Source organism: Pipistrellus hanaki (assembly GCF_964339955.1).
Source record: "Pipistrellus hanaki genome assembly, chromosome: 14".
NCBI classification, from domain to species: domain Eukaryota; kingdom Metazoa; phylum Chordata; class Mammalia; order Chiroptera; family Vespertilionidae; genus Pipistrellus; species Pipistrellus hanaki.
Window position 1 is genome coordinate 32,059,975 of NC_140516.1, and position 25,652 is coordinate 32,085,626.

The following is a 25,652-nucleotide window of genomic DNA, read 5'->3' on the forward strand; positions in this document are numbered from 1 at the left end:
CAATTAATGTGAGCTGTATTAATCCCTGCCATAAACATACATACTCACACATACAATGTGTGAAAGTATGAACCTTGGCCAAGGACAACATCTAGCTAATATTAACACATATTTCACAAAGGTTTTCTCCTTGTTTTGTTGACAAGCATTTGATCAGCTGCTTGACCAGGGGGGACAGAAAAATGGTGCATTCATTCTCAGCTAACCCTGCATTAGCACCAATATTAGTTAATGCCAGTAGCAACTCCCTAATGGCGGGATTAGCCAGCTCTGCACATAAAGCTAAGCATCCACTTGTCTTTAAATACAGTTGAAAACCACAGAAGATGATCTTCAGATTCTTTTCTTCCACAACCGGTTGGAATAAGTGCTGAGTGGCACATTGTGTGTTTCTCTGATAAGATTCTATACCATCTACAAATGCTTTAGATATTACTTCACAGAATTAGCTTTCCACGCTAATAGCAAAGAATCAGCTAGATAGTTCACTTTGTCAGCATGTTTGAGAACAGACCTTCTCAATATTTGGGAGCCAGGTCATGCCAGAAACTGATCATTGTCAACAACTTTCATTGCTCTGAAAGGTCAGAGCTAGTTTGTTCACTGTTTGGTTGAAACACTGTTAGCTGACGCAGTCTCCACTTCCATTGTCTTATGTAAATTTGTTATTGGAGTTTCCTGCCCAAGGGCTATGGGTGTATCCCATAGTCTCAATAAAAGGGATAGCAAGGCCAGAGCAGCGGGTAATCCTCCTACTAGAGGTGGGCTCCCGCCTGTCCCGCAATATCACCAAATTAATACTTTTCTAGTCTTTTTTCAGTTGAGTATGGCCTTCTTCAGAATCCGAACCCTGAACCGGACCCCTGAACCACTCGGGACGTGAAAGGGGTTCCCACAAGGTCAGCTGCACCAGAATCATCAGGTAGGTTCATGGAAAGCTCTTTCCACCCTCCACTGCAACCCAGGACAGAATGAATCAGCATCCCTGGACATCATCACTTTTAACAAGTTCCCGAGATAATTCCTAGTCAGGGTGAGGTTCAAAGAACACAGGGGGTTTAAGATTAAGGTGGTATGGTTCCTGGATAGAATATCACAACCTTTCATCTTCAAACTCTGACATTTTGTCAAAACTTAGTCTCATTGCCTTAAGGAGGATTTAGTTAATACAGTCATTCCAACAGTGAAGTACCTTTCAGTGCCTTTGGGTCAGCAGTCTGGACTCCATTGTAGATCATTGAAAAGCAGAGACATGGGGTAAAGCCCACTGGTTTAAAAGCTCTGCTCCATGACTTGGGGTTCAGAACTATGCGGCACCATTACTATTCCACGTGTACCCGTAGCTCTCAGAGACAAGCTGTTCCTTCCAGTCCTCATCCTCCCTAGTACTACCCGCCCCACACCCTGCTCCCCACAGCACGGGCCTTGCACACTTAGTGCCCTGCACATGTAATGATTATGTCAAAGTCCCTTCTCAGTGGGGAACTGCAAGGTTAGCCCTAATTAAGTCACAGTGCTCTTTCGCTAGACAATGATCATGCTTCTCTCCTTTTTCTACACGTTCGTGGTCAGAATGTGGTCAGAATGTGGTCAATTCCATGTACTGAAATGCAATTTTGAACCGAATAAGAAAACAAAAACAAAAACTGGGCTTATATTTGTATAGTTTACACTTTTCCTGTAATTCGTTTGTTTTATTTTATTTTTCAAATACATAGCTACGGGACAGACTTTTAAAAATTCTTCGCCAAAGGTAGTTTGCAAAGGGCTGCTTGCTACCATTCTCCTATAAACAAATTCAAGCAGAACGTGGTTCTAATTTAGCCTCTTTTTCACCTGCTAAATAAAGGGGGTTGTATTACTAGGTCACCTATGAGATGCTCTAGCTCTGTACTTCTCCATGGATACAGTTATAACTCACTTTTTTACAGGTGGATTGTTTGCTTTGTAAATTATCCAGGACAAGATTTTATATTTATAGCTGACTTTCTGCTGCCTCTCACTGTTGCTCTGTATCATCTCTCCCACTGTGAGACTGTGTGAGCTTGAAGAATAACGAGCATTTTAATAATAGCCTAATCAAGATGTAATTAAGGAAAGTAATTTGGCACCAAAATATTACATAACACACATCAAAGATTATACTCTTGATATTTCTTGCCATGTGCTATTTTGGATTATCACTCTCTCCTCCACTGCTATTTAAATATTTATGTTCATATCAGTATACTGAAGTATGCATTTCTTTATGAATCTCCTTGTGCCTGCCTTAGCATAATGCACGTGGCATTTTATTATAATAATTTGTGCAATATTCAGATTCCTTGCTAAACTTTTAGCTTCATGAGAATGGAGATCATTCCTGTCTTAACGCTGGATTCTAGTGTTTTACAGTCTCTGGTATATTAATAGATATCTGTTTGAACGCATGAGTGAATGGAGAATCAAAGGAATTCTTAGAGGAAGAATCATGTCACCTGATACTCCAGTCTCAAGGCTTTCATTTCTTTACAGTGTTTTAAATATTTCTTGCTCCATGATCTCTGAGCATAAATTCTATAGTTTGAACAGAATCTAAGATTTCATGTGTCTCTGGCCCGGGCGCCCTAGTTACAAAATATCTCTTTTGTTAACCTTTATTGTTGAAAATATTACATAGGTCCCCTTTTTCCACCCATTGACCCCTTCTAGCCTGCCCCCACTTCCCACCCCAGGCCTTCGCCACCCTATTGTCTGTGTCCATGGGTTATGCACATATGCACAGAAGTTCTTTGGTTGATCTCACTCACCCATCCCTGCCTTCCCTCTGAGATTTAACATCTGTTCCACGTTTCTGTATTTCTGGAACAATTTTCTTCAACAGTTTATTTTGTTCATTATATTCTACATATGAGTGAGATCATGTGATACTTGCCACAAGATGTCTTAATTCCTGCAACTTGGCTTCTTCTAAAAATGCCAAATATCCAACATAACTTTTACCTGCAAGTCTGTTTCTGATCATTTTCAGCCTCTCTCCTCTTCTGCCTCCCTGAGGCAGTAAATATCGCTTTTACATTTTTACTGATGATCACATCGTAGCTCTGCTGCTTGCTCTGCCTAAGCAGGGCTCTTTTTTGATTTTCATTTAGCCAGCAGGAGCTTGAGACACAAAGGACTTACATTAAGAAATTACTTTTCCTTCTCCAGAGAAAGTGCAGACAAGCAAGTTTCAAGAAAGATCCAATTAAAGAAGCCTCTGTCTCAGGAACTAGATCCCGCGAGTTGGCGCCCAAGGTCTGCATGCTTCACACATGTTCCCTAGCAAGGTCTCCCTTTCTGGATTACAGCGTTTGCCATAAGTAAGGGATGACATCACAATCTGCATCACTCCCGGGGCTTTCAAAACGCACTGACCCTCTGAACGTTTCCAAATGGCTTGTGTGTGTGTGCTGCTAGGGACCATCTGGCTAGCTCTAGATAAACAAGTTTCAACATATGGGCCATAACGCATCCATGGCTCTGCTCCACTAGTGCAGGAAATTACGAAGGGGCTGCTCTCTTGATATGAGAAACTCATGCAAAAGCAGCAGCACCGCGGAGGGGAAGGCCTGTCCCCTGTGCACACAGGAGAGCGTAAGCCCATCAGCTCCTCTCTCCCGCTCACTGCGCAGGTCTCCGGATCACTCCAGGCTCAAGTTCCTCACCTGAAATTTTAAAAAGGGTGCCAAGTCATGCCGAAGCTGGTTTGGCTCAGCGGTAGAGCGTCGGTCTGCGGACTGAAGGGTCCCAGGTCAGGGGCATGTACAATGGTTGCGGGCACATCCCCGGTAGGGGGTGTGCAAGAGGCAGCTGGTCGATGTTTCTCTCTCATCGATGTTTCTAGCTCTCTATCTCTTTCCCTTCCTCTCTGTAAAAAAAAAAAATCAATAAAATATATTTTTAAAAAAAAAAGGGTGCCAAGTCAACTCTGACTTCCCTCCTTCCCTGTCCTTCCTTCCTCCCCTTCCTTTTTTTCTTCCTCCCTTTCTGTTAAAAAAGTAGTTATTATATGCCTTCTATACATGTTCCAAGCATGGTGCTAGGTGCTGGGCATATTGGTGAGGAGACAGACATGGTCCCTGCCCCTGAAGAATTACTAATCGGAGATGAAGACAAGCATTACATACATAACTGAGAATAGGAAGGGAAAGCATGTGTGAAGGTCCTGAGATGGGAAGGGGCGTGGACTGTTTAAAATGCGGGACTTGTAAACATTTATATCCATTAAATTGTGAACTCACTTGACAATCAAAATCCCCACCATCTACAGATGGCAATTCAGACAATTATTATGCTAGCATAAACAATTTGAAAAGCTGCCTGCATTGCCTATTCTGATGGTTGGTCTCGTGCCTGCAAACAATGAAGCTTAATAAAATTGCATGAAAATATCAAAAACATGTACAGGCATCTCAAGCACGTGACACCGCGGTAAATGCTTTAAGGATTACAAGAGTTTCAGGAAGCCTAGAAACTCTGTGAGCTCTTCCTGTTTAATGTTTACAAACATTAGTAAGGCCACCGTCAGGAAGTTATCTCTTACAGTCCCAAGCATGGTTTCCCAATACTCCCTTTCCAGAAGATGGCAGCTGATACCCTAGAGTAGGGGTGTCGAACTCAATCAGAGAAGGGGCCAAAATCTAAAATCCAGCCTAAATCGCGGGCCGAATGGTTTACTGAACAGTCATAAACTGACAATGTCATAAACTGACAGCGGAGTGCAGTGATGACAGCGCGGTGCGGGCCACATTGCAAGGCCTGGCGGGCTAGATTTGGCCCGCGGGCCTTGTGTTTGACACATGTGCCCTAGAGTGAGACCGACATTTGTCGCAACAGTCATTCTTGCCAAACAGTCGTAACATATATGTAACATGTTTATTTCAATGATTCCCCCACCCTCCAATGTTTAGTGAAAACAAAAGCAGGACCTTTAGCAAAACCTAGGCCTTGGGTGAAATAGTATAAACCGTTCGATATTTTTCTCATTCTCTCTTTCTACCTTTCCTGTGGCGGCCACCCACAGAAAGCAGAGCGGACAGTGCCAGCCCCCGTCACCAGAACGAGGCAGAGTTCCATAATCAGGTTTTCAAGTCAGGCGGGATAAAGAGCCCTGTTTCATAACTAATTAAACACATCAAGCAAAAGCACTTGAAAACCTAAATCAATCCAATTAACCATAATGCTGTCTCATGGACAGGAAAAACACGTCAGTCTCTGCAGCCTGCTACGGAGCTTACCATACAACATGTGACAACCTGAGAAAGGCCTGCCTTCTCTCTGCTCACGCCTCTCTGTGCCCTCCCTGCCCACAGTGCAGAGGGTAGCAAAAGCCCAATAAACGCTCATTAATCAAATCTACAAATGAACAATCTCACACACACACACACACACACACACACAAAAAAAAAAAAAAAAAAAACCCACAACTTACGACATGGATGAATCCTCACAGTGAAATGCAATTAACTACAGAACTGCCTTCATTACCTGAGAGGATTTAGCAAGTATCAGAAGCTTGCCCTTCTGCTGTTTGATACAGAGCGACATTTATGACATCAGACCTTCCATTAAAAATCATTACTTACATGGCTTTATTACAGCTACAAATAAACTTTATTGGATGTAACGTAATAAAACATCTTCAAAGGTAACATTTACCTGACCGGAATTAATCGTTTAAATTACGAATATAAGTATATACAGTCACGTGAGCGAATGTGCAGTTCGGGGATTTGTACAGCTGGGTCTGCAAGGGAAGGCAGGCCGCCCCTGTGCCTGGCAAGAAGCAATGTCAATGACAGTTGGAAGAAATCCATAATCCACGCTGGAATTCCCCATTATTCTGGAAGGAAACAGCTACATTTATGGTAGGAAAATAATATTTCTCTTGCAGTTCTCTTTTTACCAAACAAAGGTCTATATTTATTTCTTCTCCTTCGAGGGACGCTTCTATATCCCTACCGTCTTCCTATCTCCTCCGCTCCCAATACGGCAGTCCCGTTACAAAAACACGCTACCGCAAACGGACCTTTTCTGTTCCGAGGTCTGCCCATCATGCTTAGCACGGTAGGGAGGGAAACAGAACCGGCCAGGCACACATTCGATTTAAGATACAGAGAACACAAAACAAACAGGAGCGTGTGCCCATAGGGAGTGTCCCGGGTGACCCGACTCACACCGTTCAGTTTTAACACAAGGCCGCTCGACGAGAATGAACATGTGGACAGTCCATTTCCAGGTGCATCACAACTTTTCATGGAAGCCCCATTCTTCCCTCACGTCCGCCCCAGAAGCACAGCTATGGGCCCGCCTTGGGCTCATGGCACCAGTGTGTTAATGCGAGTCCAAAGTCCAGGTTCAGTGCCAACACCCACGTTAACATCCAGTGCGGATAGGTAACAAGTCCTCACGGAAGGAGTCCCCTCACCCCTCAGGACCCCTCGGAGGAAGGGTGAGCACAAGAAGAAGCTTTATTCGGGTTTGCCGACGCCCTCCATCCTGAGATCAGTTCCTGAGTTATACCGTAACAGTAAGCCAGTTAACAAAGAAAGTGCATTGTGGGCAAGTCACGGGGACCCTGCAGAAAAGCCAAACGGGTTGACAGAAGCTTAAAACAGACACTGCTGCTCTGGGAAATCATTTGTATGAGCTGATGACGGGATTCTGTTGTCTAACATGGGACATGCAACATAGTCAACACTATGCTTACTGCAGTTAGCTTGGAAAAACACCCATCTGTCCTACAACAAAATTAACTCTCTCTCTCTCTCTCTCTCTCTCTCTCTCTCTCTCTCTCTCTCTCTCTCTCTCTCTCTCTCTCTCTCTCGTGAACGGATTCCTGAATATCCTCCGCAGTGCCTAGGCTCGGACTTGCATGGACTGGGACAACTAGTAAAGCACCAGAAACGTGTTTCCTTTCTGGAGCTCAGCTCAGCTCAGCTCGGGAGCTTATGGCTGAGCTGGTCTGGCCGTCTTAAACGGAGAACTATTTTCATGTGCACACAGCAGCACTGATCCGCAGGGGAAAAACAAGGAGAGGTCACCAGCTCCCTCATAATACACATGTACAACAGATCGCCCTGCTGGTCACGTGTGAACCATCCCGAGAAAAACCGGAAGCAGCATTTCAGAGTCTCAGCACAGGATTTCGTTCTGTTTCCACCTCTGTCTGGCCTTGTTTTGTTCGTCTCCATGATTTTGCTTTTGATCATGCGTCATGGCTTTTTTTTCTACAGTAGTCAGACTTTTGTCTATAAGGGAAGATAGAGAGAGAGAGAGAGAAGACAAGAAAATGATTTAGCAGAACCATAAATGTTTTCCTCTTGCGGTGGGTGGATTTAATTTTCACAGCACTCAGTAATTGGAAGCATTTGTGGCTTCTAAGGGGTGCTGAGCGTCTCGAAAGGGAAGATGTGCTGTGGCTCTTTTAATAAATTTCATTACTGTTATAAGTTGAAGGGGCTTAATATAGTTGCAAAACAGCCCCAGATAACCCATTTAGAAATCCACTTTATAGTACAGCCGTAGCCAAAAATGGCTCTACTCGAAAAAGTCCTTGCAAAATATGACTGCACTTGCCCAACTTGAAAGGAATAATGATGACTACTAAGAAGTACTCACGACAGGAGGGTGGGGTATAGTAAGCCATACCTGCAGAGACCAGGGAACCCCACCTCGCCTCCCTCATTGCCTTCCCCCCAGATTCACAGACGTGGATTGAGTCGTGGCCAAGGAAAAGTCCAGGGCCAAGGCCAAGTCTCCTCCTTGGTGTAGTGCCACCTTCCATCGAGATCCACACCCACCTCAGTCTGCACCTTCACAGGACTCGCTTTACCAAGCTATGTCCTTGTACTTGAGAGCCGGGTCTATGAGCTTGCAGGCAGCAGTGTGCTCCCAGCCTCTGCCTCCCTATCCCATTGAAAGTGCCCCCTCCCTTGGCTCCCAGGATTCCAAATGGGTTTTCCCAGGGACAGGATCCATTTCTCCACCAGACACCATTCCTCGCTTTGCCCCTCACTTCACACAGCGGCGCCTGAGGACAAGAGTGAGGCCACACTTCCGCTCAGACCCTGGCTCTGGGCTCCTGAGTACCTTGGAGCAGGCACAGGGCACAGGCCGTGTCCCTGCTGGTCCTCCACAGGTATGGGGAGCTGCCTCTTCTCAGCAGGAAGGGAGACTGCACTTCCTCTGCAGCTCTCAGCCCCTCAGGAACTGTCCCTCGGGGCCTCCAGCCGCAGGGCCACCTCGGAATCTCCTCTCCCACCCACCTGCTAGTCAACGTCCAACTGTCCACACATCCTTGGCCTCTTTCTAGTCTCAAGACCACCTTCTCTTCACCCTTTGTCCTGACAAAGACCTCCTTCTCCCACTGTGAACTGTTTACACCACAGTCCTGCTCTCACTACTACCAAAAACCTCCATCCACCCTCCCATCCTGCCCATCTGGCCCTCCATGCTGACCCAGTCTACCCAGCTTCCAGGTACCACTGAAGACATGCCCCACCCACATCTGTGCACCTCAGCCCATGATCTCCCCTCTGCTTCCAACAGCCCCGACCCACCTCTACCTCCACCTCCACCCCTGCCGTCACTTCTTGTTAAAATCTTACTCTCTATTCAAAACCCACCTTTACAATTCCCACCATGGGTATTTTCGTCTAAGACATTCCGGCCTCCCCCAAGGCTTATTTCTCTTCTATACCCACAGCCTGATTTTACTTGGTGCTATGGGTATACACTATCTATTAAAAAGTCATTGTAGAAAAAGCAAGAGAAGTCAATTGCTTGCCTTTCCTACTTCAAAGAGTTAAAATGTAGGCAACTGCAAAGCGTGAGGCAAAGAAGCTATTATTACTACTAACTGATGATTTCATAAAAATAAAGTGCTGAATTCCAGCTAGTTAATGGCAAGGAAAACACTATTGGGGGGGGGGGGGATTTTCAGGAAATAGCAACCTTTTTGGTTTGGTTTGTCCTTAAAGTAGTGTCCCACTACAGATATCCAGGGTGTCTGGGTCCTTGGTGCTTCTTCCCAGTTTCCACTGGGCCCCATTTCACTTTACATTTCTAATCACGGGTGGGGTCACCCTGAGCTCAAAAGCTTGAGCACAACCCCTGGCACAGTGCAGTGAACTCACTGCAGGATCCCAGGGTCACTCCACTATGACCAGCCACTGCCATTGACAGGGACTAGAAGGGTCTCTGGAGAGAAAGACAATAATTATATCACCAAGCAGAAGAAGGGAGACAGAAAGGAAGAGCTACTTCAAAAACAACCTCATTAAATTCTTTTCTATGGAAGTACTTTAGAAACTGCTTTTCAGTATCACTCACGATAACAGTGTCAAAGAACGAAAGCCATCAAGAGGTGATATTTATAGGAATTCAAAAAAATCCAGTCAACAAATTAAAGCGGGGGGGAAAAAATTCTCTCCTTATATCACATTTGATTCTATAGTACCAGGATTGGAATACCTGTGAAAAGGGCACAGAATGATAGAAGAGCAAATGAAAATGACCAGGGAAGTGTCCATGCCTTTTCCCTCTCTTCCCTCCCTACCCCTAGGAAGATTCCCGAGTGTCTCATGGACTCCTGAGCCTCTTCATATGCTGATTGAGAAAATGTGGAAGAATGGGTAAACATTTGAAAGTAATAATACACAGGCTAGTGGACTGTTTACAAAGGAAAAGAAAATTATTGTGTAGGAGGAAAAATAGAGCCAAGAAGGAAAAATTAGGGGGAAAAGTAAAAGAGCCTTAGAACCCAATCAGCCAGAGAGAGAGAAAAGGCTGGAGAGACCAGCAGGAGGAGCTCTGAGTCTCTAGGCTGGCCCGAGAAGTGTGAGCGCCAATGAGATTGGTAGGAAAACAAAGGGTCCTAACAAAGGTTTGCTGTGAGCTATGAATTGTACACCTCTTTGTCCTTCCAGAGACTCAAGTAGAGTTAGTTACTAGTTATCTGCCTGGCGTTTACTTGAATGCAATGGTGCAGACCATGGATTGTGTGGGGTATTCTGGTCACCAGTCTTTGAATCTACCACCACACCATATCCCACTCACTGAACCATGGCATTCTAGAGGCAAGAACTGTCACTTATTCATCTTTCCATCCCCTGCCATGCCTGGCACCGGGCCTTGTACATGGTAGGCCCTCAGATATTTCTAGAGAAAACAAGCCATTGAAAAGACTCTTTCCTGCCAGCTTCTACCCTCTGATTCATCCCATATGGTGTCACCGAATTGGTCTTCACTGCTTTGATGATTCTGGTCTCCTGCGTGCCGAGATCCCGTCAATGGATGACTACTGTCCACACTAAGACTTCTCAACTTCAGCACTGCAGACATTTGGGACTGAGTAAGTCTTTGTAGGAGGGCTGCCTTCATATTACAGGATGATGAGCAGCATCGTTGGCATCTTCCCACTAGACAGATGTCAGTAGGTACTCCCCTTATCTCCGGAAATTTTCAAACATCCCCTGGGGGCAAAATTACCCCTGGTTGAGAATCACTTGTCAATAATAAAATCCAAAGTTCTTCAGACCGGAATGGAAGACACTTCAGGATTTAATTTTATTCTAAGCTTTCCATTGTGATCTCCACATCTTTCCCTACACTAATACTTAACTTCAGCCAGACCATCCTTTGCATAAGGTCCCATACTGGTGCCTCTAGACTAAATGTCCCCTTTACCTGGAAAGCCATTTCTACTCTCCTTGAGTTATCAATGCTTTGACACCTGCACAGACATACTCCAGGCCATAGCCTTCATCAAGTCTTCCCAGATAAGGGTTGGGTCAACTCTGAGTTATTATCTTCTTCTTTGAATCCTGTAGCTTTTCCTGTCTCCATCATTCCTTTGTTCTTATTACAAAAACATGTGTGTGTGTGTGTGTGTGTGTGTGTGTGTGTTTATGTACAGTCTGTCCAAGAGAAATATATGTACTAAGACAGGAACAACAGCATAGATTTCCCGTGTCCTCAGTGCATGGCACGATTATAAATAAGAATTTAAAAAGGAGCATGCTCCCATGGGGACAGATGAAAAAGCTGCCTGCTATCGAAATTTTAACATACTTTTTTTTAAAAAAAAAAGTTTTTATTTATTTTAGATGAAGCAGAAGGAAGAGGAAGAGAGAAATAGAAACATTTATAAGAGAAATTGACATGGTTTTGTCATCTGCAGAACAGAGATGAAGAAAACCAACCTCATAAAGTTTTAAGGATTAAGTTTTATAATTCACATAGTCTTAGCATCATGCCTGAGAGTGAGTTTTCAATAAATGTGGGTTACTGTTATTTTAAACTGGAAAACCTATTGTGTGACATTTGAAAAATTAGCATTTTGTGGGCTGAGTTATGTGGGAATCATTAGCTAAAATCATCGCTATTCCCAAGTTCTTTGGCTGTGTAGGAGGCATACAAACACAGTGGTGTTTTCTAGTTTAGGACTGCCTTTATTTTTTTTCCTAGTTTCTACACCAGCTGCTTACCTGGACCCTCTGCCACCAGCCTTTTGCACTGCTGCCATAGACTTTCCTCAAACACACGTCTCAGCATTTACTCCTGAGAACGGAAATCAACAGCCTTCCCTATACCTGTGATAAACAACCCTGGGGGGAGCAAAACACCCAGCTACTTGTCCCAGAAAGGAGTTGCTTCCAAAAGATAAGGCTTCCTATTAATCTATACAGCTTACTGATCAAAACCAACAGTTTGCTCATTAGTACTGGCTTCAAGGCCTTGGCTTAGCTGCACCCACCAATCCAAAGCTATTATGTCATAAGCTCTGTCCAGTCCTCACCAGTTCCCCACCTTAACTTCCCCTAGCCCAAGCCCTAAGACTCTATCCTATCCTTACTTTCTCCATCTGAGAAACTACAAAAACTCTGTTAAGAAAGTATCCTTCCAACTTGGCTTACTTTTATTAACAGGTTTTCCCAACGGTCTTCTTAGAGAGGTGATGGCTACAATCCCCAGCTCAAAAATACTCAGCAGCTCTTCACTGACTGCAGACTGAAATCATTTGTCAAATAGTGTTGCATAATAGCTAACAGCACATGCACTGGGCTGATTCAGACCATATCTACCATTTAGGAGGTATGTGACCTTTGGTGAGAGTTACTTTGTGTCTTTGAGCCTCAGTTATTCTTCTAAAAATTGGGGGTGCTAGAAGCACCTACTTTACAGGTAGAATGGCGGATAGCATGTGATAGATGTTCAATAATTGTTAGCCATTATTACTTTTATTGATTATGTATTATGTGTCAGGTGCTATACTAGATCTGACTATGGCATAGCTTCTTCCCTGAAGGAATTTGGAATCTGGTGAGCAGACATTTGTGGTCAATTTGGCAAGAATCTTAGAGTCCTAGAGAGATTCCTGGGGATATAGGTTTCTCATATTCTAGAAAATTGCTTTCTTTAAAAAAAAAAAAAAGTGTTTAATTTTTTTTATTGTGAACAATTTCAGAAGTACAAAGAAATATATATAATAGATGTGAAAATAAATACCTGTGAAGCTATACCCAGGTTCAAGAATTAGCATATTTGTAGGCTTATACCTTTTAGTTCCTAGGACAAGAAATTATGATATCTGGTTTCCCTCATCTCTATTAGGGGATTTTCTGTCTGCTGCATTCTAGTGAAGATAACAGGATGACTTCCTAGATAGAAGTTTTCAGTCATCTGGGAGAGCATCTCAGGTTTGGAGTCTCTGGTTTCTATTGTAATCAGTGAGGGCACCTCGAGCAGGCTGCTCCCCTGAGATAAACACCCTTATTGCACATAAAAGAGTCTAATACATGAAAAGTAGATAGAAGTAAGATTCAGATGATGTGGGTTACACCTGGTGGAGCTACAAGCTCACTGTGGGGCATCCGTCACCTGTTCTGTCATGAACAAGATGACTGGGAAGGTCCCTCTTAGCTCCAGTGGCCCATAGTTCTCTGGTCTATTCCTTCTTCCCAGTTAGTGAGGAACAACACTTCCTCCTCTCACAGGATCAACAAATCCCCTTTCTCTGTCACCAATATCTTCCATCTCCTCACTCCAGTGTCTTCCCCCTCAATTCTCCAACATGAATATGTCTCCTCTACCTCTAATTTAAAGCAAAATCTTCATTGGGCCTGCTGACAACTTTCATTACAACACTGTCTCCTACCTTCTTTACAGTGACAAATTCATTAACATGTGGGTTACATGGGAAAGGTCCATTTGCTTACCACCACTGGCCCTTTGCAATCCTTTTCAGATCCCAACTCCCTATGCAATTGCTTCCTGCAAAGTCACTAACGCCTCCTAGACCAGCCGTCACCAACTTGAGGTCCATGAGGTCCGAAAGGTTGGTGAGCACTGGTTTAAGGAAACTTTTGGAGCATGGTTGCCAATCGGTGATCCACAGATCACTGGTGTTCCGTGAGGTCTGAAAGGTTGGCGACCGCTGCCCTAGACAAACTCAACCACCCTCTGTCAGTTCTCAATTCTTAAGATAGGCCACGCTTCCTAAAAACAAGCTCTTAGCCTGTGTGACTCTGCTTCCTTTATTCATCAGTGAAGGATGAGGTCATCAAAAAAGTTGTACTGGATGTAAGAGTAAGAGCAAGGAAAATGATAATGTTATAATTCCTGAAGACGTAAGGACATAATTTGGATGGTATTAATGGAGACAGGAAGAGAAACAGCACCGTTCTCGTCATCAAGCATATCAATTTCAGTTCACCAGCAAATTGGTCTCATCTTCCAAGCCAACTAAGTACCTATCTTTGACTTTCAGCATTCTGTTGGTAGAGCACTGGAATTCATAGAATTCTGAATTCCAATTTGATTTGCTTAGCTTAGAAAATAAGCTAGCTACTGATTCAGGAAGCCTTCTGAGCTATGCTTCCAGAAGCTTCAGCATGGATGGATCTGGAAAATATCAGGCTAAGTGAAATAAGCTAAGCAGAGCAAGGCCAGTATCACATGATCTCACTCATCTGTGGAATCTAATGAACAAAATGAATTGACCGACAAAAATAAGACCCGGAGCATGGAGGCATGGAACAGATTGACATACCTCGATGTGGGGTTGAGGAGAGGAGAAGAGATAAACCAAAGAACTTATATACTCACATGTTTAGCAATAGGGTGGCAAAGATCTGGGTGTGGTAAATGGGGGTGGGGGAAAAGGGGAAAAAATGGGAGATATCTGTCATACTACCAACTATCTATATATAAAGAAGCTCCATCAAAGGGCTGGGGAGACAAAGGAAAGCAGTGATAAATGACCTTACAGCACAAACTCGGCTCTGTCGGGCCTCTCGGCGAGCTTCAGGGCCTCGTGCATGCCCGCGGCCGAGAGCTTGCGGTTGATGTTGCGGTACTGGCACTGGAGCAAGCTGCGGTAGGTGGTCCGCAGGTCCCGGTTGAAGAAGGCATATATAAAAGGGTTAATGAGGGAGTTCGCGTAGCCCAGCCACAGGAATGTCCTCTCCACCCACAGCGGGATGCAGCTGCAGGAGGTGCCGCAGATGAAGGGCCTGGCGGTGGAGAGGAGGAAGAAGGGCAGCCAGCACACGGTGAAGGCACCGACGATGATGCCCAGGGTGGTGGCCGCCTTCTGCTCCCTCTTGAAGATGGAGATGTTTTTCCTCTCGTGCTTGAGGAGTCTCGAGAGGTTGGCGCACTCCTCCACCTCCTTCTGCAGCTTCACCATGCCGTTGAGGGAGATGATGCTGTCGGGCTCCGGGTGGCGCGGGAAGCCAGGGAACTTGTGTTTGGCGGCGCTCTTGCGGGCCGCCTTGTAGATCTGGTAGTACATGAAGAGCATGACGGACATGGGGATGTAGAACGCCACCGCAGTGGAGTAGATGGTGTAGCCGAAGTCCTGGCTGATGAGGCACACCTTGTCGTCGTTGACGTTCTGGGCCCAGCCGAAGAGCGGGGGCAACGTGATGGAGGCGGAGAGGAGCCACACGGAGAGGATCATCTTGGCCATGCACTTCCCATTCTGCCGCACAGGGTACGTGAGCGGCCTGGTGATCCCCAGGTACCTAGGAACGAAGCGGAGAGAGAGAGAGACCGGGTGACCACAGGGACCAGGTGTCCTGGACAAGGAAGCACCACGAGCTGGATGCCAGGCTGTAGACCCTAAGCAGCTCCATTCCTCACGACAGCCCTCCTAGCTGAGCATCATTGTTCCCATTCTGCAGAAGGGTAAACTAAGGCTCTGAGAAGTCAGAGATGGTACCTAGTTTATTCCAGGCCACGCAAATTAGCAACAGGCATGGACAGTCTAAGATCCCTCTGCCTGTCATTGCTACCCCATGCTCCTTTCATCCGTCGTAGCTTCTTGTCCTCCCTGTAGTCAATGAACCGAATGTTAAACATCCCCCCTTCCCCCATGACCACTCCCACCAAAATCTGCCAGGAACAAAATGTCAAGCCTGATGTAGGATGTTGTGACACATCCTGGCGAATTAAACAAGGTCTACCACACTCTGACGTTTCACACCCACTGCTCGGCTGTCTTATTTCAGGCGAGCTTTTAACTCATTTTAACTGCTCCTTTGCACCATAGCGAAAGAAATTCTTTAAGATGACAGAGATGTGTGAGATCTTTGTAAAATCCTAAGGTTTCGGAATGCAAAGTAGCAGGTGATCACTCTTCTACCCCCAGAAAATTCTCACCTAAGAGTCATGTCGGAGGAACGATCTATAAAATAAAAACAGCCTGCCTTGTCTCTCTTCTCTTGAGAAGGCTCGTGAGAAAGAGCACAATTCTGAAAAAATATGAGGTAAACCCAACATTTTTTCTGGGCTTATGTCTACACAGAGAATAAATATATTTCTCTGTCTCTGTTATCAAGGATTTATTGGCAAACAGAAAACATATACAGTGAGACATTTGGCAAATGCTTAGTCATGTTCATCTTTCTGAATCTGTTTCCTCCGCTGTATTTAGCAGTCTCGGCTTCTATTTTGGGAAAGATGCAAAGAGCACTTAAGAAGTCAAGACAGGTGAAAGCTGGTCATTTTGCCCATTTGTTTTTTTTCGCTTCATCTATGTATGTAAAAGATCCACTCTTGAAACATGAGAACAAAAGGTACAGAGAGTCCAAAGCTTCCCAACAGGTTATTTTCGGGATGTCTGTCAGTTGGTAGGCTGAAATTTAAAAAATAATTATATTTGTGCTAGAAATATCCTCCATGTTACATAAGTTTAACTCTCTTACAAAAGTCAAAAATCATCCTCTCACAATGAAACTGAGCATCCCTGCAACACTTACAGGGAAAAATGGAAATATATAGTAAAAAGAAATGAAACCAGACTGTCTTATCCATTCCTTCAATAAGTATTCATAGAGGCTCCTTCTCTATGCCAGGTGCTGTTTTAAAGGCAGGGGGATACAGCAGTGAACAACACACACACACAAAATTTGGAAAGCAGGCCCATGGCACCTGGGAAACCCATGGAGGGTTGAACAGAGAACCGAGTCTGGTGGTGATGTGGAAGGAACCCTCATCCCTTCCAAAGATCCAGGTGTTAGTAGCACCTGTTCTTCATTTCACAACCTCTGCTTCCTGTTTCCTTGGTAAAGCTGACCCACACGCATCATCCCCAGGTTTATCATCTGTAATTAAGATTATGTTTTGGCTCTCAAATGGAATGATGGGAAAGGGAGAGGTTTTCCTGAAGTGCGAGAATAGGAGCTGAAAAGGAAGGGGAAAGGGAAAAGGGAGTAGCAGGGAGGTGGGGGAGGGAAAAGAGAGAGAAAGAGAAGGAAGATGTGAAGTAGACTGTGCCTCCTGTGGAATTATCTGATATTACTTGAGTTTTAAACAATGGAGATATTTTTAAGAAAACAGTAATTTTTTAAAAAAGAGTAAATGAGGAAAGCCCTAAAGAAAAGTGTTAGAAATGACTGGAAATCCACAATTAAGCTGATCTCTGCCCAAAGACTGAATGCAGATAATCCATTAAAGGAGAGATGGAAAAAATAAAAGGTTCCCTTTCTTTGCTTTGGTTCTGGAGCTCTCTCTCTCCAGTGGGAAATCCTTTGCAGATGTCTCTCTTTGGACCTGGTCCTCGCTGCCTATCAGCTGCTGGGAACACAGTCTTTCTAGCTCCTTCCTCATTTCCCAGCTTCCGCAGGTAGCCTTTGCCAGGACTTAGACTCCTGCTATCTTCTCGCTTTGCCTGTTGCTTCAGGCAGAAACTGCTTGTTCCCAAGCCTGGATCTGGCTTCCTGGATACCAATCCCCACTGGAGGTTCACCAGATTAATTTATACAGTTCCCCAGGTAGCCACAAGATGGCATTGTCCGACCAGACCGTCTATAGGGGATTAGGATGGTGGTAAATTAGAGCAATAGGCGCATTTTAGAAAGAGGAAGTATGATTAAGCACAAGGAGAAAATAAGTTAGATTTCATTTGTGAGGTTATACAAAATAAATAAATAAATAAATAATGAGCAAGCCCAGAAATCACAACCTGGTAACTAGTTTTCCTTTCCATCCTCCACTTACTCAAAACAGGAACCAGTATCTACAGATTTAATTAAATCCAGCCTTTCTGCAGTCACATAAATTATACAGAATTCATAGAGATTAATTCTGAGAGATTGAGTACCCAAGACATCTAAGAATACTAAATAACCTAACAAGGACAGCAAACTTATTCATTCCAATATGTTTAGTCTGACATATTATTTCAATGATATAAATTGGCCCATGTTTGGTCTTTCCTAAATGTACAAATTATATTCTATAAACTCTCCTATTTTATGCCCACTCTCTAGTGGTCTCAGGTCATGCCCTATAGGAAAGAAGTTATATTTACTTCATTTGCTTCCTGGGTACCACTTGAGGAGAGTTTTGAAAGCTAAAATCAACCAAAAGATGATTGGAGAGAGAAAAGTGCTCATTAAATTATCTGGAAATAAAGTCAGTAGTTTTTCTAACTAACAATTTACAAATATTATAGAAGGAAATCATTCCATTCACATCAAAATGGCCATGGCCTAAATAAGCGAATAGAAAATGCTACCAAAAAACCTGATAGAATGATTGAATCTGGGGGAGAGGAGGAGATGGGGGGGAGTGGGAGGGTGACTTTTTTAAAATAAGAAAACCCAGTATTATAAAAGGTGCTAATTTCTCCTCAATTAATCTAATAATATTATACAACTTGGTTGAAAAGCCTAACAGGGCTTTTGTTACTTGGCCAAATTATTTTTAAGATCATCAAATATGCAAAAATAGAAAATATAAAAATGAATTGAAGTGAAAGAACATTTATTCTATAAATAGTATATAACCACAGAAATAAAATCTCAAAAATTACTCAAAAACAGACAGATAGATCAGTGGAACAGAATAGATTCCAGAAAAAGATTCAAATATCTAAAGAAATTTATTATAAGTAGACTAGAGGCCCAATTCATGGCATTCATGCACTGGGGAAGTGGAGGGGGGGGGTCTCTCTCAGCCCAGCCTGCACTCTTTTGCAACGGAGTGGGCCTAAGCCAGCAAGTGGACATCCCCCAAGGGGTCCTTAGTGCTGCCACCCCAACCCAACTTCTGGCTGAGGGATACTCCCCCTGTGGAAACTCACTGACCACCAGGAGGCAGCTCCTGAGTTGAGTGTCTGCCCCTGGTGGTCAATGTGCAAAACAACAACCAGTCATTCTGCCATTTGGTCAATTTGCATATTAGCCTTTTATTATATAGGATGAGTCATTGAATTAGTAGTAAAAGACTGTATATTCATGAAATCTCATAACTCTATGTATACACACACACACATATATATGCACATACAGACATATATATGTATATTTATACATACATAACTTGGTTATTGCAAGCAATGCTTAGATGAACATAGGAGAGCATATGTCTTTTCAAATTATTTTTTTGTGTGTGTGTGTGTATATTTTTTCAGATGAATACCCAGAAGTGAAATTCTTGCTTCATATGGTAGTTCTATTTTTTATTTTTTGAAGAATCACCATACTGTTTCCTGTAGTGGCTACACTAGTTTATAATCCCACCAAAAGTGCATGAGGGTTCATTTTTCTTTACTTCCTTGCCAATGCTTATTATTTATTGTCTTTTTGATAATAGCCATTTTGACTATTGTGAGATAATATCTCATTGTGGTTTGGATTTGCATTTTTCTGATGATTACTAATGTTGAGCATCTTTTCATTTGTCTGTTGGCCATCTGTATGTCTTCTTTGGAGAAATGTCTATTCAGCTCTTCTGCCTATTTGTTAATGGTTTTTTTTTTAATTTTTATTATTTTTTATTGAATTCAGAAAGGAAGGGAGAGAGAGAGAAGCATCAGTGATGAGAGAGAATCATTGACTACGACTGCCTCCTGCACACCCCACACTGGGGATTGAGTCTGCAACCCAGGCATGTGGCCTGACTGGGAATCAAACCCAGGACTCTTCATTCCACAGGCTGAGTTCTATTCACTGAGCCAAACCAGCTAGGGCAATGGGATTATTTTTTTATGTTAAGTTGTATGAGTTCTTTATTATTTTTTATATGAGTTCTTTATATTTTATAGATATTAACCTCTGATTAGATATCATTTGCAAAAATCTTCTGCCTTCATACTGTTGCCTTTTTGTCTTATTAATGGTTTCCTTCAGTGTGCAAAATTTTTTTAGTTTGATTTAGTCCCATTTGTTTATTTTTTATTTTGTTGCCTTTTCTTAAGGAGATATAGCCAAAAAATATTGCTAAGACTAATATCAAAGAGTTTACTGCCTATGTTTTCTTTTAGGTGTTTTATGGTTTTGGGTCTTATATTTAAGTCTTTAATCCATTTTGAGTTTATTTTTGTATCTGTTGAAAGAAAGTAGTCTAGATTTTTTTTTTTTTTTGCATGTATCTGTCCAGTTTTCCCAACACCATTTACTGAAGAGACTGTCTTTTCCCCATTGTATATTTTTGCCTTCTTTGTCATGATTAATTGACCATATAAGTGTGTGCTTATTTCTGGGCTCACTATTGTGTTTCTGTGTGTCTGTTTCTGTGCCAGTACCATGTTGTTTTGATTACTGCCACTTTGTAGTATAGTTTGAAATCAGAGAGCATGATTCCTCCAACTTGATTCCTCTTTTTAAGATTGCTGTGGCTATTTGGGGTCTTTGTAGTTTCATTCAATTTTGGAATTATCTGCCCTAGTTCTGTGAAAAATGCCGTTAATATTTTAATAGGGATTGCATTAAATCTGTAGATTGCTTTGGGTAGTATAGACATTTTAACAATCTTAAATCTTCCAATCCACTTATTCATCTCTTCTTTAATTTCTTTAATCAATATCTTATAGTTTTTACAGTGCAAGTATTTCATTTCCTTGGTTAAATTTAGTTATAGGTATTTTATTCCTTTTGATGAAATTTTAAATGAGATTGTTTTATTAATCTATCTGATAGTTTGGGATTTATATTTGAATAAGGAGAAAAATAAGCCAGTTTTATTTTTACCTCAATTGCTACCCAGTTGTGAGATTTCATAAATATATGGCATGTAATCTATGGCCTACATATCTACTTACTGATGTGAAAACAACAAAAAAGTGGATAGGAAACAATGTCTAGCACAAGAATACAAATAATAGTTTCATATATTCATCTTTTTATGCAATTGTCTGACGGGGGGGCAGTATCATGAGATGTCTAGAAAAATATCTAGCAAAATATTAATAGCTGCCAAAACCAGTTTGGTTCAGTGGATAGAGCATCGGCCTGTGGACTGAAAGGTCCCAGGTTCGATTCCGGTCAAGGGCATGTACCTTGGTTGTGGGCACATCCCCGGTAGGGGTGTAAAAGAGGCAGCTGATCTATGATTCTCTTCATCAATGTTTCTAACTCTCTACCCCTCTCTCTTTCTCTCTGTAAAAAAAAATCAATAAAAATATATTTTTTAAAAATATATATTAATAGCAATTTTATCTGAGCTGTAGAGATTTGAATACTTCTAAATTTTTTCTTTTTACTTTATTTAATAGTTTATTTTCTTTACAATGAGCATGTAAAGTGTAAAAATAATAATAGTAACACCACTTTCATTCTAAAAGCAAAATAAAAGATTTAATAGGATTCTGTGATTCCTAAGTCACTTAAGGGTTTTTAGTAACGGAGATGATCTGGTTCATAAAATCTATAAAAAGCTGATAATTAAAAAGTAGATTGTTGCCGGGACCAGTTTGGTTCAATGGATAGAGAGTCGGCTTGGGGACTGAAGGGTCCCGGGTTCGATTCCGGTCAAGGGCATGTACTTTGGTTGCGGGCATATCCCCAGTAGGGGGTGTGCAAGAGGCAGCTGATGGATGACTCTCTCTCATCGATGTTTCTAACTCTCTATCTCTCTCCCTTACTCTCTGTATAAAAATCAATAAAATATATATTTTTTTAAAGTAGATTGTTTTATTTGATTAGCTTTCTGAAAGTGTTTTATTACATGCATAAATTCACACAAAGGAAACAGAACTCACTGGCATTTAAAATCCCATAATTACTACTCTAGTATAAAGTAATACTGGTATTCAGGGAAGTGATGTCCAAATTATACATTCATTCTCCCAAGTCTTGTACAGCATAAATCTTACCTTTAAGGGAGAGGTAGGGGAAGAAACCTACATTGAATATGAATATCCCCTGTTATGCATGGTTAATATTTGTCACATTAACATTTTATGTTCCCTGTTAATTAAAAAGTGGGGTGTCTATCAAGCCTTAAGCGTTTAACTTTAAAAAATGCATACAAATGCTAAATTACAGTAAATCTCACAGACAAAGGTATTATATACTAAAGTATTATATAATTGAGGAATGTATGTAACTCACAATAGGAGTTCCATTAAAGTAGGGGTTTGGAGGGGGGGGAAAAAGAGTAAAAAGGGAGTTATAATCTATAGAGAGAGGGATTAGAGAGCAATTACTCTGCTGCCTGTCTTCCTTTCTAACTGCATAGAAATGACAGGAAGTGGTTCTTAATTAAATGACTTCTCTTGAATTTTGTTGCTATGTAATAATCATTTAGGGGGTAAAAAAAAGGGGGGGGTAGAATTGTTCTGAAATACAATGGTGTTTAAAGTGTTAGGTTTCAAAAATGTTTTGCACATTAAAATATCTCCCCCAGGAGATCTCCTCCCTCACGGTAGGTGAATCTCCAGCCTCTACCGGTGCCTCCCTGAGCTGTCAGATTATAGGAATTACGAAGAAGCTTGGGAAACGTACAGAGTCCTGGGCCACCATCCATAATTTTCTTTTGAGGAAGTTTGGAGACCTACGGCTTTGGATTTAGGATGGATTGTTTAGTTCTGTATCCCACATACTGCCGTCAGAGCAGCCCTCCTCATCCAGTTACAAAGACTTTACACTTTTTGTACAAGGACTTGACTTATACTCGATATATTTCATCTTCATAATGTGCTTCCAGTTTTGCCTAAATAAAATCATCACGGCTGAGACCGGTTTGGCTCAATGGATAGAGCGTTGGCTTGGGGACTGAAGGGTCCCGGGTTCGATTCCAGTCAAGGGCATGTACCTTGGTTGCGGGCATATCCCCAGTAGGGGGTGTGCAAGAGGCAGCTGATCGATGACTCTCTCTCATCGATGTTTCTAACTCTCTATCTCTCTCCCTTCCTCTCTGTACAAAACCAATAAAATATATTTTAAAATCATCATGATTTATGTTTACATTATCTCAGATATCAGTTCTGTCTCCCAGGACTGTGCTAAATACAAATGAAATGAGCATGGTTTTCATGTCTTAATCAAGCTGAAGATTTTTTTTTAGATGCATAAAATACAACAGGGCTTTACAAACCTTTCTGACAATAAGAATAAATATTTCTCGTTATAAAAAATATATTTCCATAGTTACTCAGTACAAATAGTTGTATGCATGTATATAAAGAAATGAAGGCATACATATATGTGTGTACATATATGTAGGTATAAGAATATAGATATGCATATATTTATATATGAGATTGAAACAAAAGTTCCACAATGCCATCCTATCTGAGCTGTCAGATTATAGGAATTATAATTAATAAAAGAGCAATATGCAGATTGACCATCACTCCAACACACAATATGGCTGCCCCCATGCGGTCAAAGATCCTGCCCCTATGTAGACACAAGATGGCCAGCAGGAAAGGGCAGTTAGGAGGGACCAGGCCTGCAAGGGAGGGCAGTTGTGGGCAATCAGGCAATCAGGGGAAGGTAGTTGGGAGGCACCAGACCTGCAAGGGATGGCAGTTGAGAGGGACCAGACCTGCAAGGGAGGGCAGTTGGGGGAGATCAAGCCTTCAGGGGAAGGCAGTTAGGGGTGACCAGGCCGGCAGGTGAGGGAAGTTGGAGGCAAACAGGCTGACAGGGGAGCAGTTAGATATCAATCAGGCTGGCATGGGAGTGGTTAGGGGGTGATCAGGCTAGCAGGAAGAAGTGGTTAGGGGCAATAAGGAAGGCAGACAGGCGAGCAGTTGGGAGCCAGCAGTCCTGGATTGTGAGAGGGATATCTGACTGCCCATATAGGCCTGATCCTGGTGGGCAGTCAGACATCCCTTGAGGGGTCCCAGATTGGAGAGGGTGCAGGCTGGGCTGAGAGACACACACACTCCCATGCCCTCGTGCACAAATTTTGTGCACTGGGCTTCTAGTACCATTATAACTTGCAATTTACACTCTTCTATTGTATGCTATTATACTTCAGATTTTTAAAAATATTTTATTAATTTGAGAGAGAGAGAAAGGGAGAAGGAGAGAAACATTAATGTGAGAGTGAAGCATCTATACACTGTCTCCTGCATGCCCTGTATCATGGATTGAACTGGCAATCTGGCAACCTGGCAACTCGGGCATGTGCCCTGATCTGGAATTGAACCAGCAACCTCTTGATGCATTGACCTGATTGATATCTGACTGCTCCCCTCTTGTGTGTTGGAGCGATGGTCAATTTGCATATTACCTCTTTATTATATAGGATACAAATGTGCCTTTTTGTATATTCCTTTCCACTAACCTGTGACAACTATTTACACTGACATTTATGATCATTTCACATCTTCCATTCAATTAGGTAGTTTCCACCGGAGATGACACATGCCTGAGCTCCAACAAGAGTAAGCAAAAGGCAAATGTAATATTATGTGAATAAAAAAATTGAGGTTATGCTTCAGGAATGCTTTGATCCAGGGGCTCAAATGATGTCAGCAGAATCTAGGTTCCCTCCAACTCTCATCTCTATATTCATCCACATGGCTTCATTATCAAGTTCTGTGTATGGCAATAAGGCTGCCTACAGCTCCAGAGATATTTTGCAAAGTTCAATCTGATTCAAACATGTTTGCTCTCTCTCAACAGACCCAGAAAAAATTCTTATTGAATTTTATTGGCTCTGATTGGCTCACACACCCATCCTGAACCAATCATATAGATCAGGGGGGAAATGACCTTTCTACCTGATACCCCAGACTAGGGCGGGTAGCATCCTCTCCACCCAAAACAAATGGCATAGGAATAGGGGTAGAGACAGTTTCCCAGATGAAAATCAGGTCACCAGACAATTATGGGCAGCAAAAAAATAATAATTGCTCCAGGAATCTTCCCTGTTTTCAATAGAATCTATGGGTAATCTTATAACGTGACTACGGAATTGAATTCAGGACTACAAATTTGTCTGAATCAGCACAGACTACGTGAAAAGGGAAGTAGTTTTTCTACTTTTCTGTGTTACACTTATAATTCAAGTTTATATAATTACATTGATAAATCAAGGGTATTTCTTCTTTTTTGGGGTTGTTCTTCCCGTAAGCACCAAGCACTCATTTTGTGCTAATTGTGTCCCTGGTCTATTCCTTTGGGAAATACTATTCTATAATAGTATCGCTTTTTATGACTTCTGTACTTTTGTCCAATGGGTTTATAATTTGGAAGCTGTTTCACCTGAATTTTGTTATAACATAGTACCAGTTACATGTTATGTGTGTGGGTGGGTGGGGGGGGGGGGGGAGGAGGGATCAGAAAGCCCAGCTCAAAATGGCCTTAGCGATGAGAATGATTTATCATCTCCCCAAACAGGAAGTCACAAAGTAGGACAGCTTGGAGAGAGTTCATCTGTCAGCCCAACAACATCATTGGGGACTGGTCTCCTTCCATTTTTATTTCTCTCTGCCATCCTCAATGTTCAGACTTAGCAGCTCCGTGGACATTTCAAGCATCTCACATAAACTACATCCAGCAGAGCTCTGACAAACTGTTTCTTTATCAGCGTCTCTTTTTAAGCAATAAAGCCTTTCCCAGCTGGCCCTCTTGGCAACCTCCGTTCACTGCTCACCAGCAAGAAATACATCACATACCGACTCCTAAGCCACTCACAGAAATATGAGGCATCCGTGAGGGAGTTAGTGAAACATGACCGTGTGGAGCAGAGGGAGTGCCTGAATGAAGTCAGGTTCTGTTAACAAGGAAGAAGAGGGGATCGCGTGGGCAGGTAGCAGAAATCAATTAAAATCACTCCTACTCTCTCACCGCTCCGGGATATATATCTTATTAATGTTTTGGTGTTTTTCCTCCCAAATTCTTTTTTTTTTCCTATCTTGGTTGTTTCACTTAAATATTTTCATT

General features: G+C 42.4%; 1 protein-coding gene across 2 annotated transcripts in view; it reads right to left on the minus strand.

The window, feature by feature from the left end:
* Positions 1-6,842: 6,842 nt before the first annotated feature.
* HTR7 (5-hydroxytryptamine receptor 7) overlaps positions 6,843-25,652 on the minus strand; it is a 61,339-nt gene continuing 42,529 nt past the window's right edge. Inside the window, exons 2-3 of one of the 2 annotated variants that reach the window (XM_084904341.1) lie at positions 14,292-15,050; positions 6,843-7,271 (exon numbers count right to left, since the gene is read on the minus strand). In XM_084904341.1, coding sequence (XP_084760467.1) covers positions 7,229-7,271; positions 14,292-15,050 — 802 coding nt within the window. In that variant the 3' untranslated portion in view covers positions 6,843-7,228. Of the gene's footprint in view, positions 7,272-14,286; positions 15,051-25,652 lie in introns of both variants that reach the window. The other variant, XM_084904342.1, reaches the window with a different exon arrangement.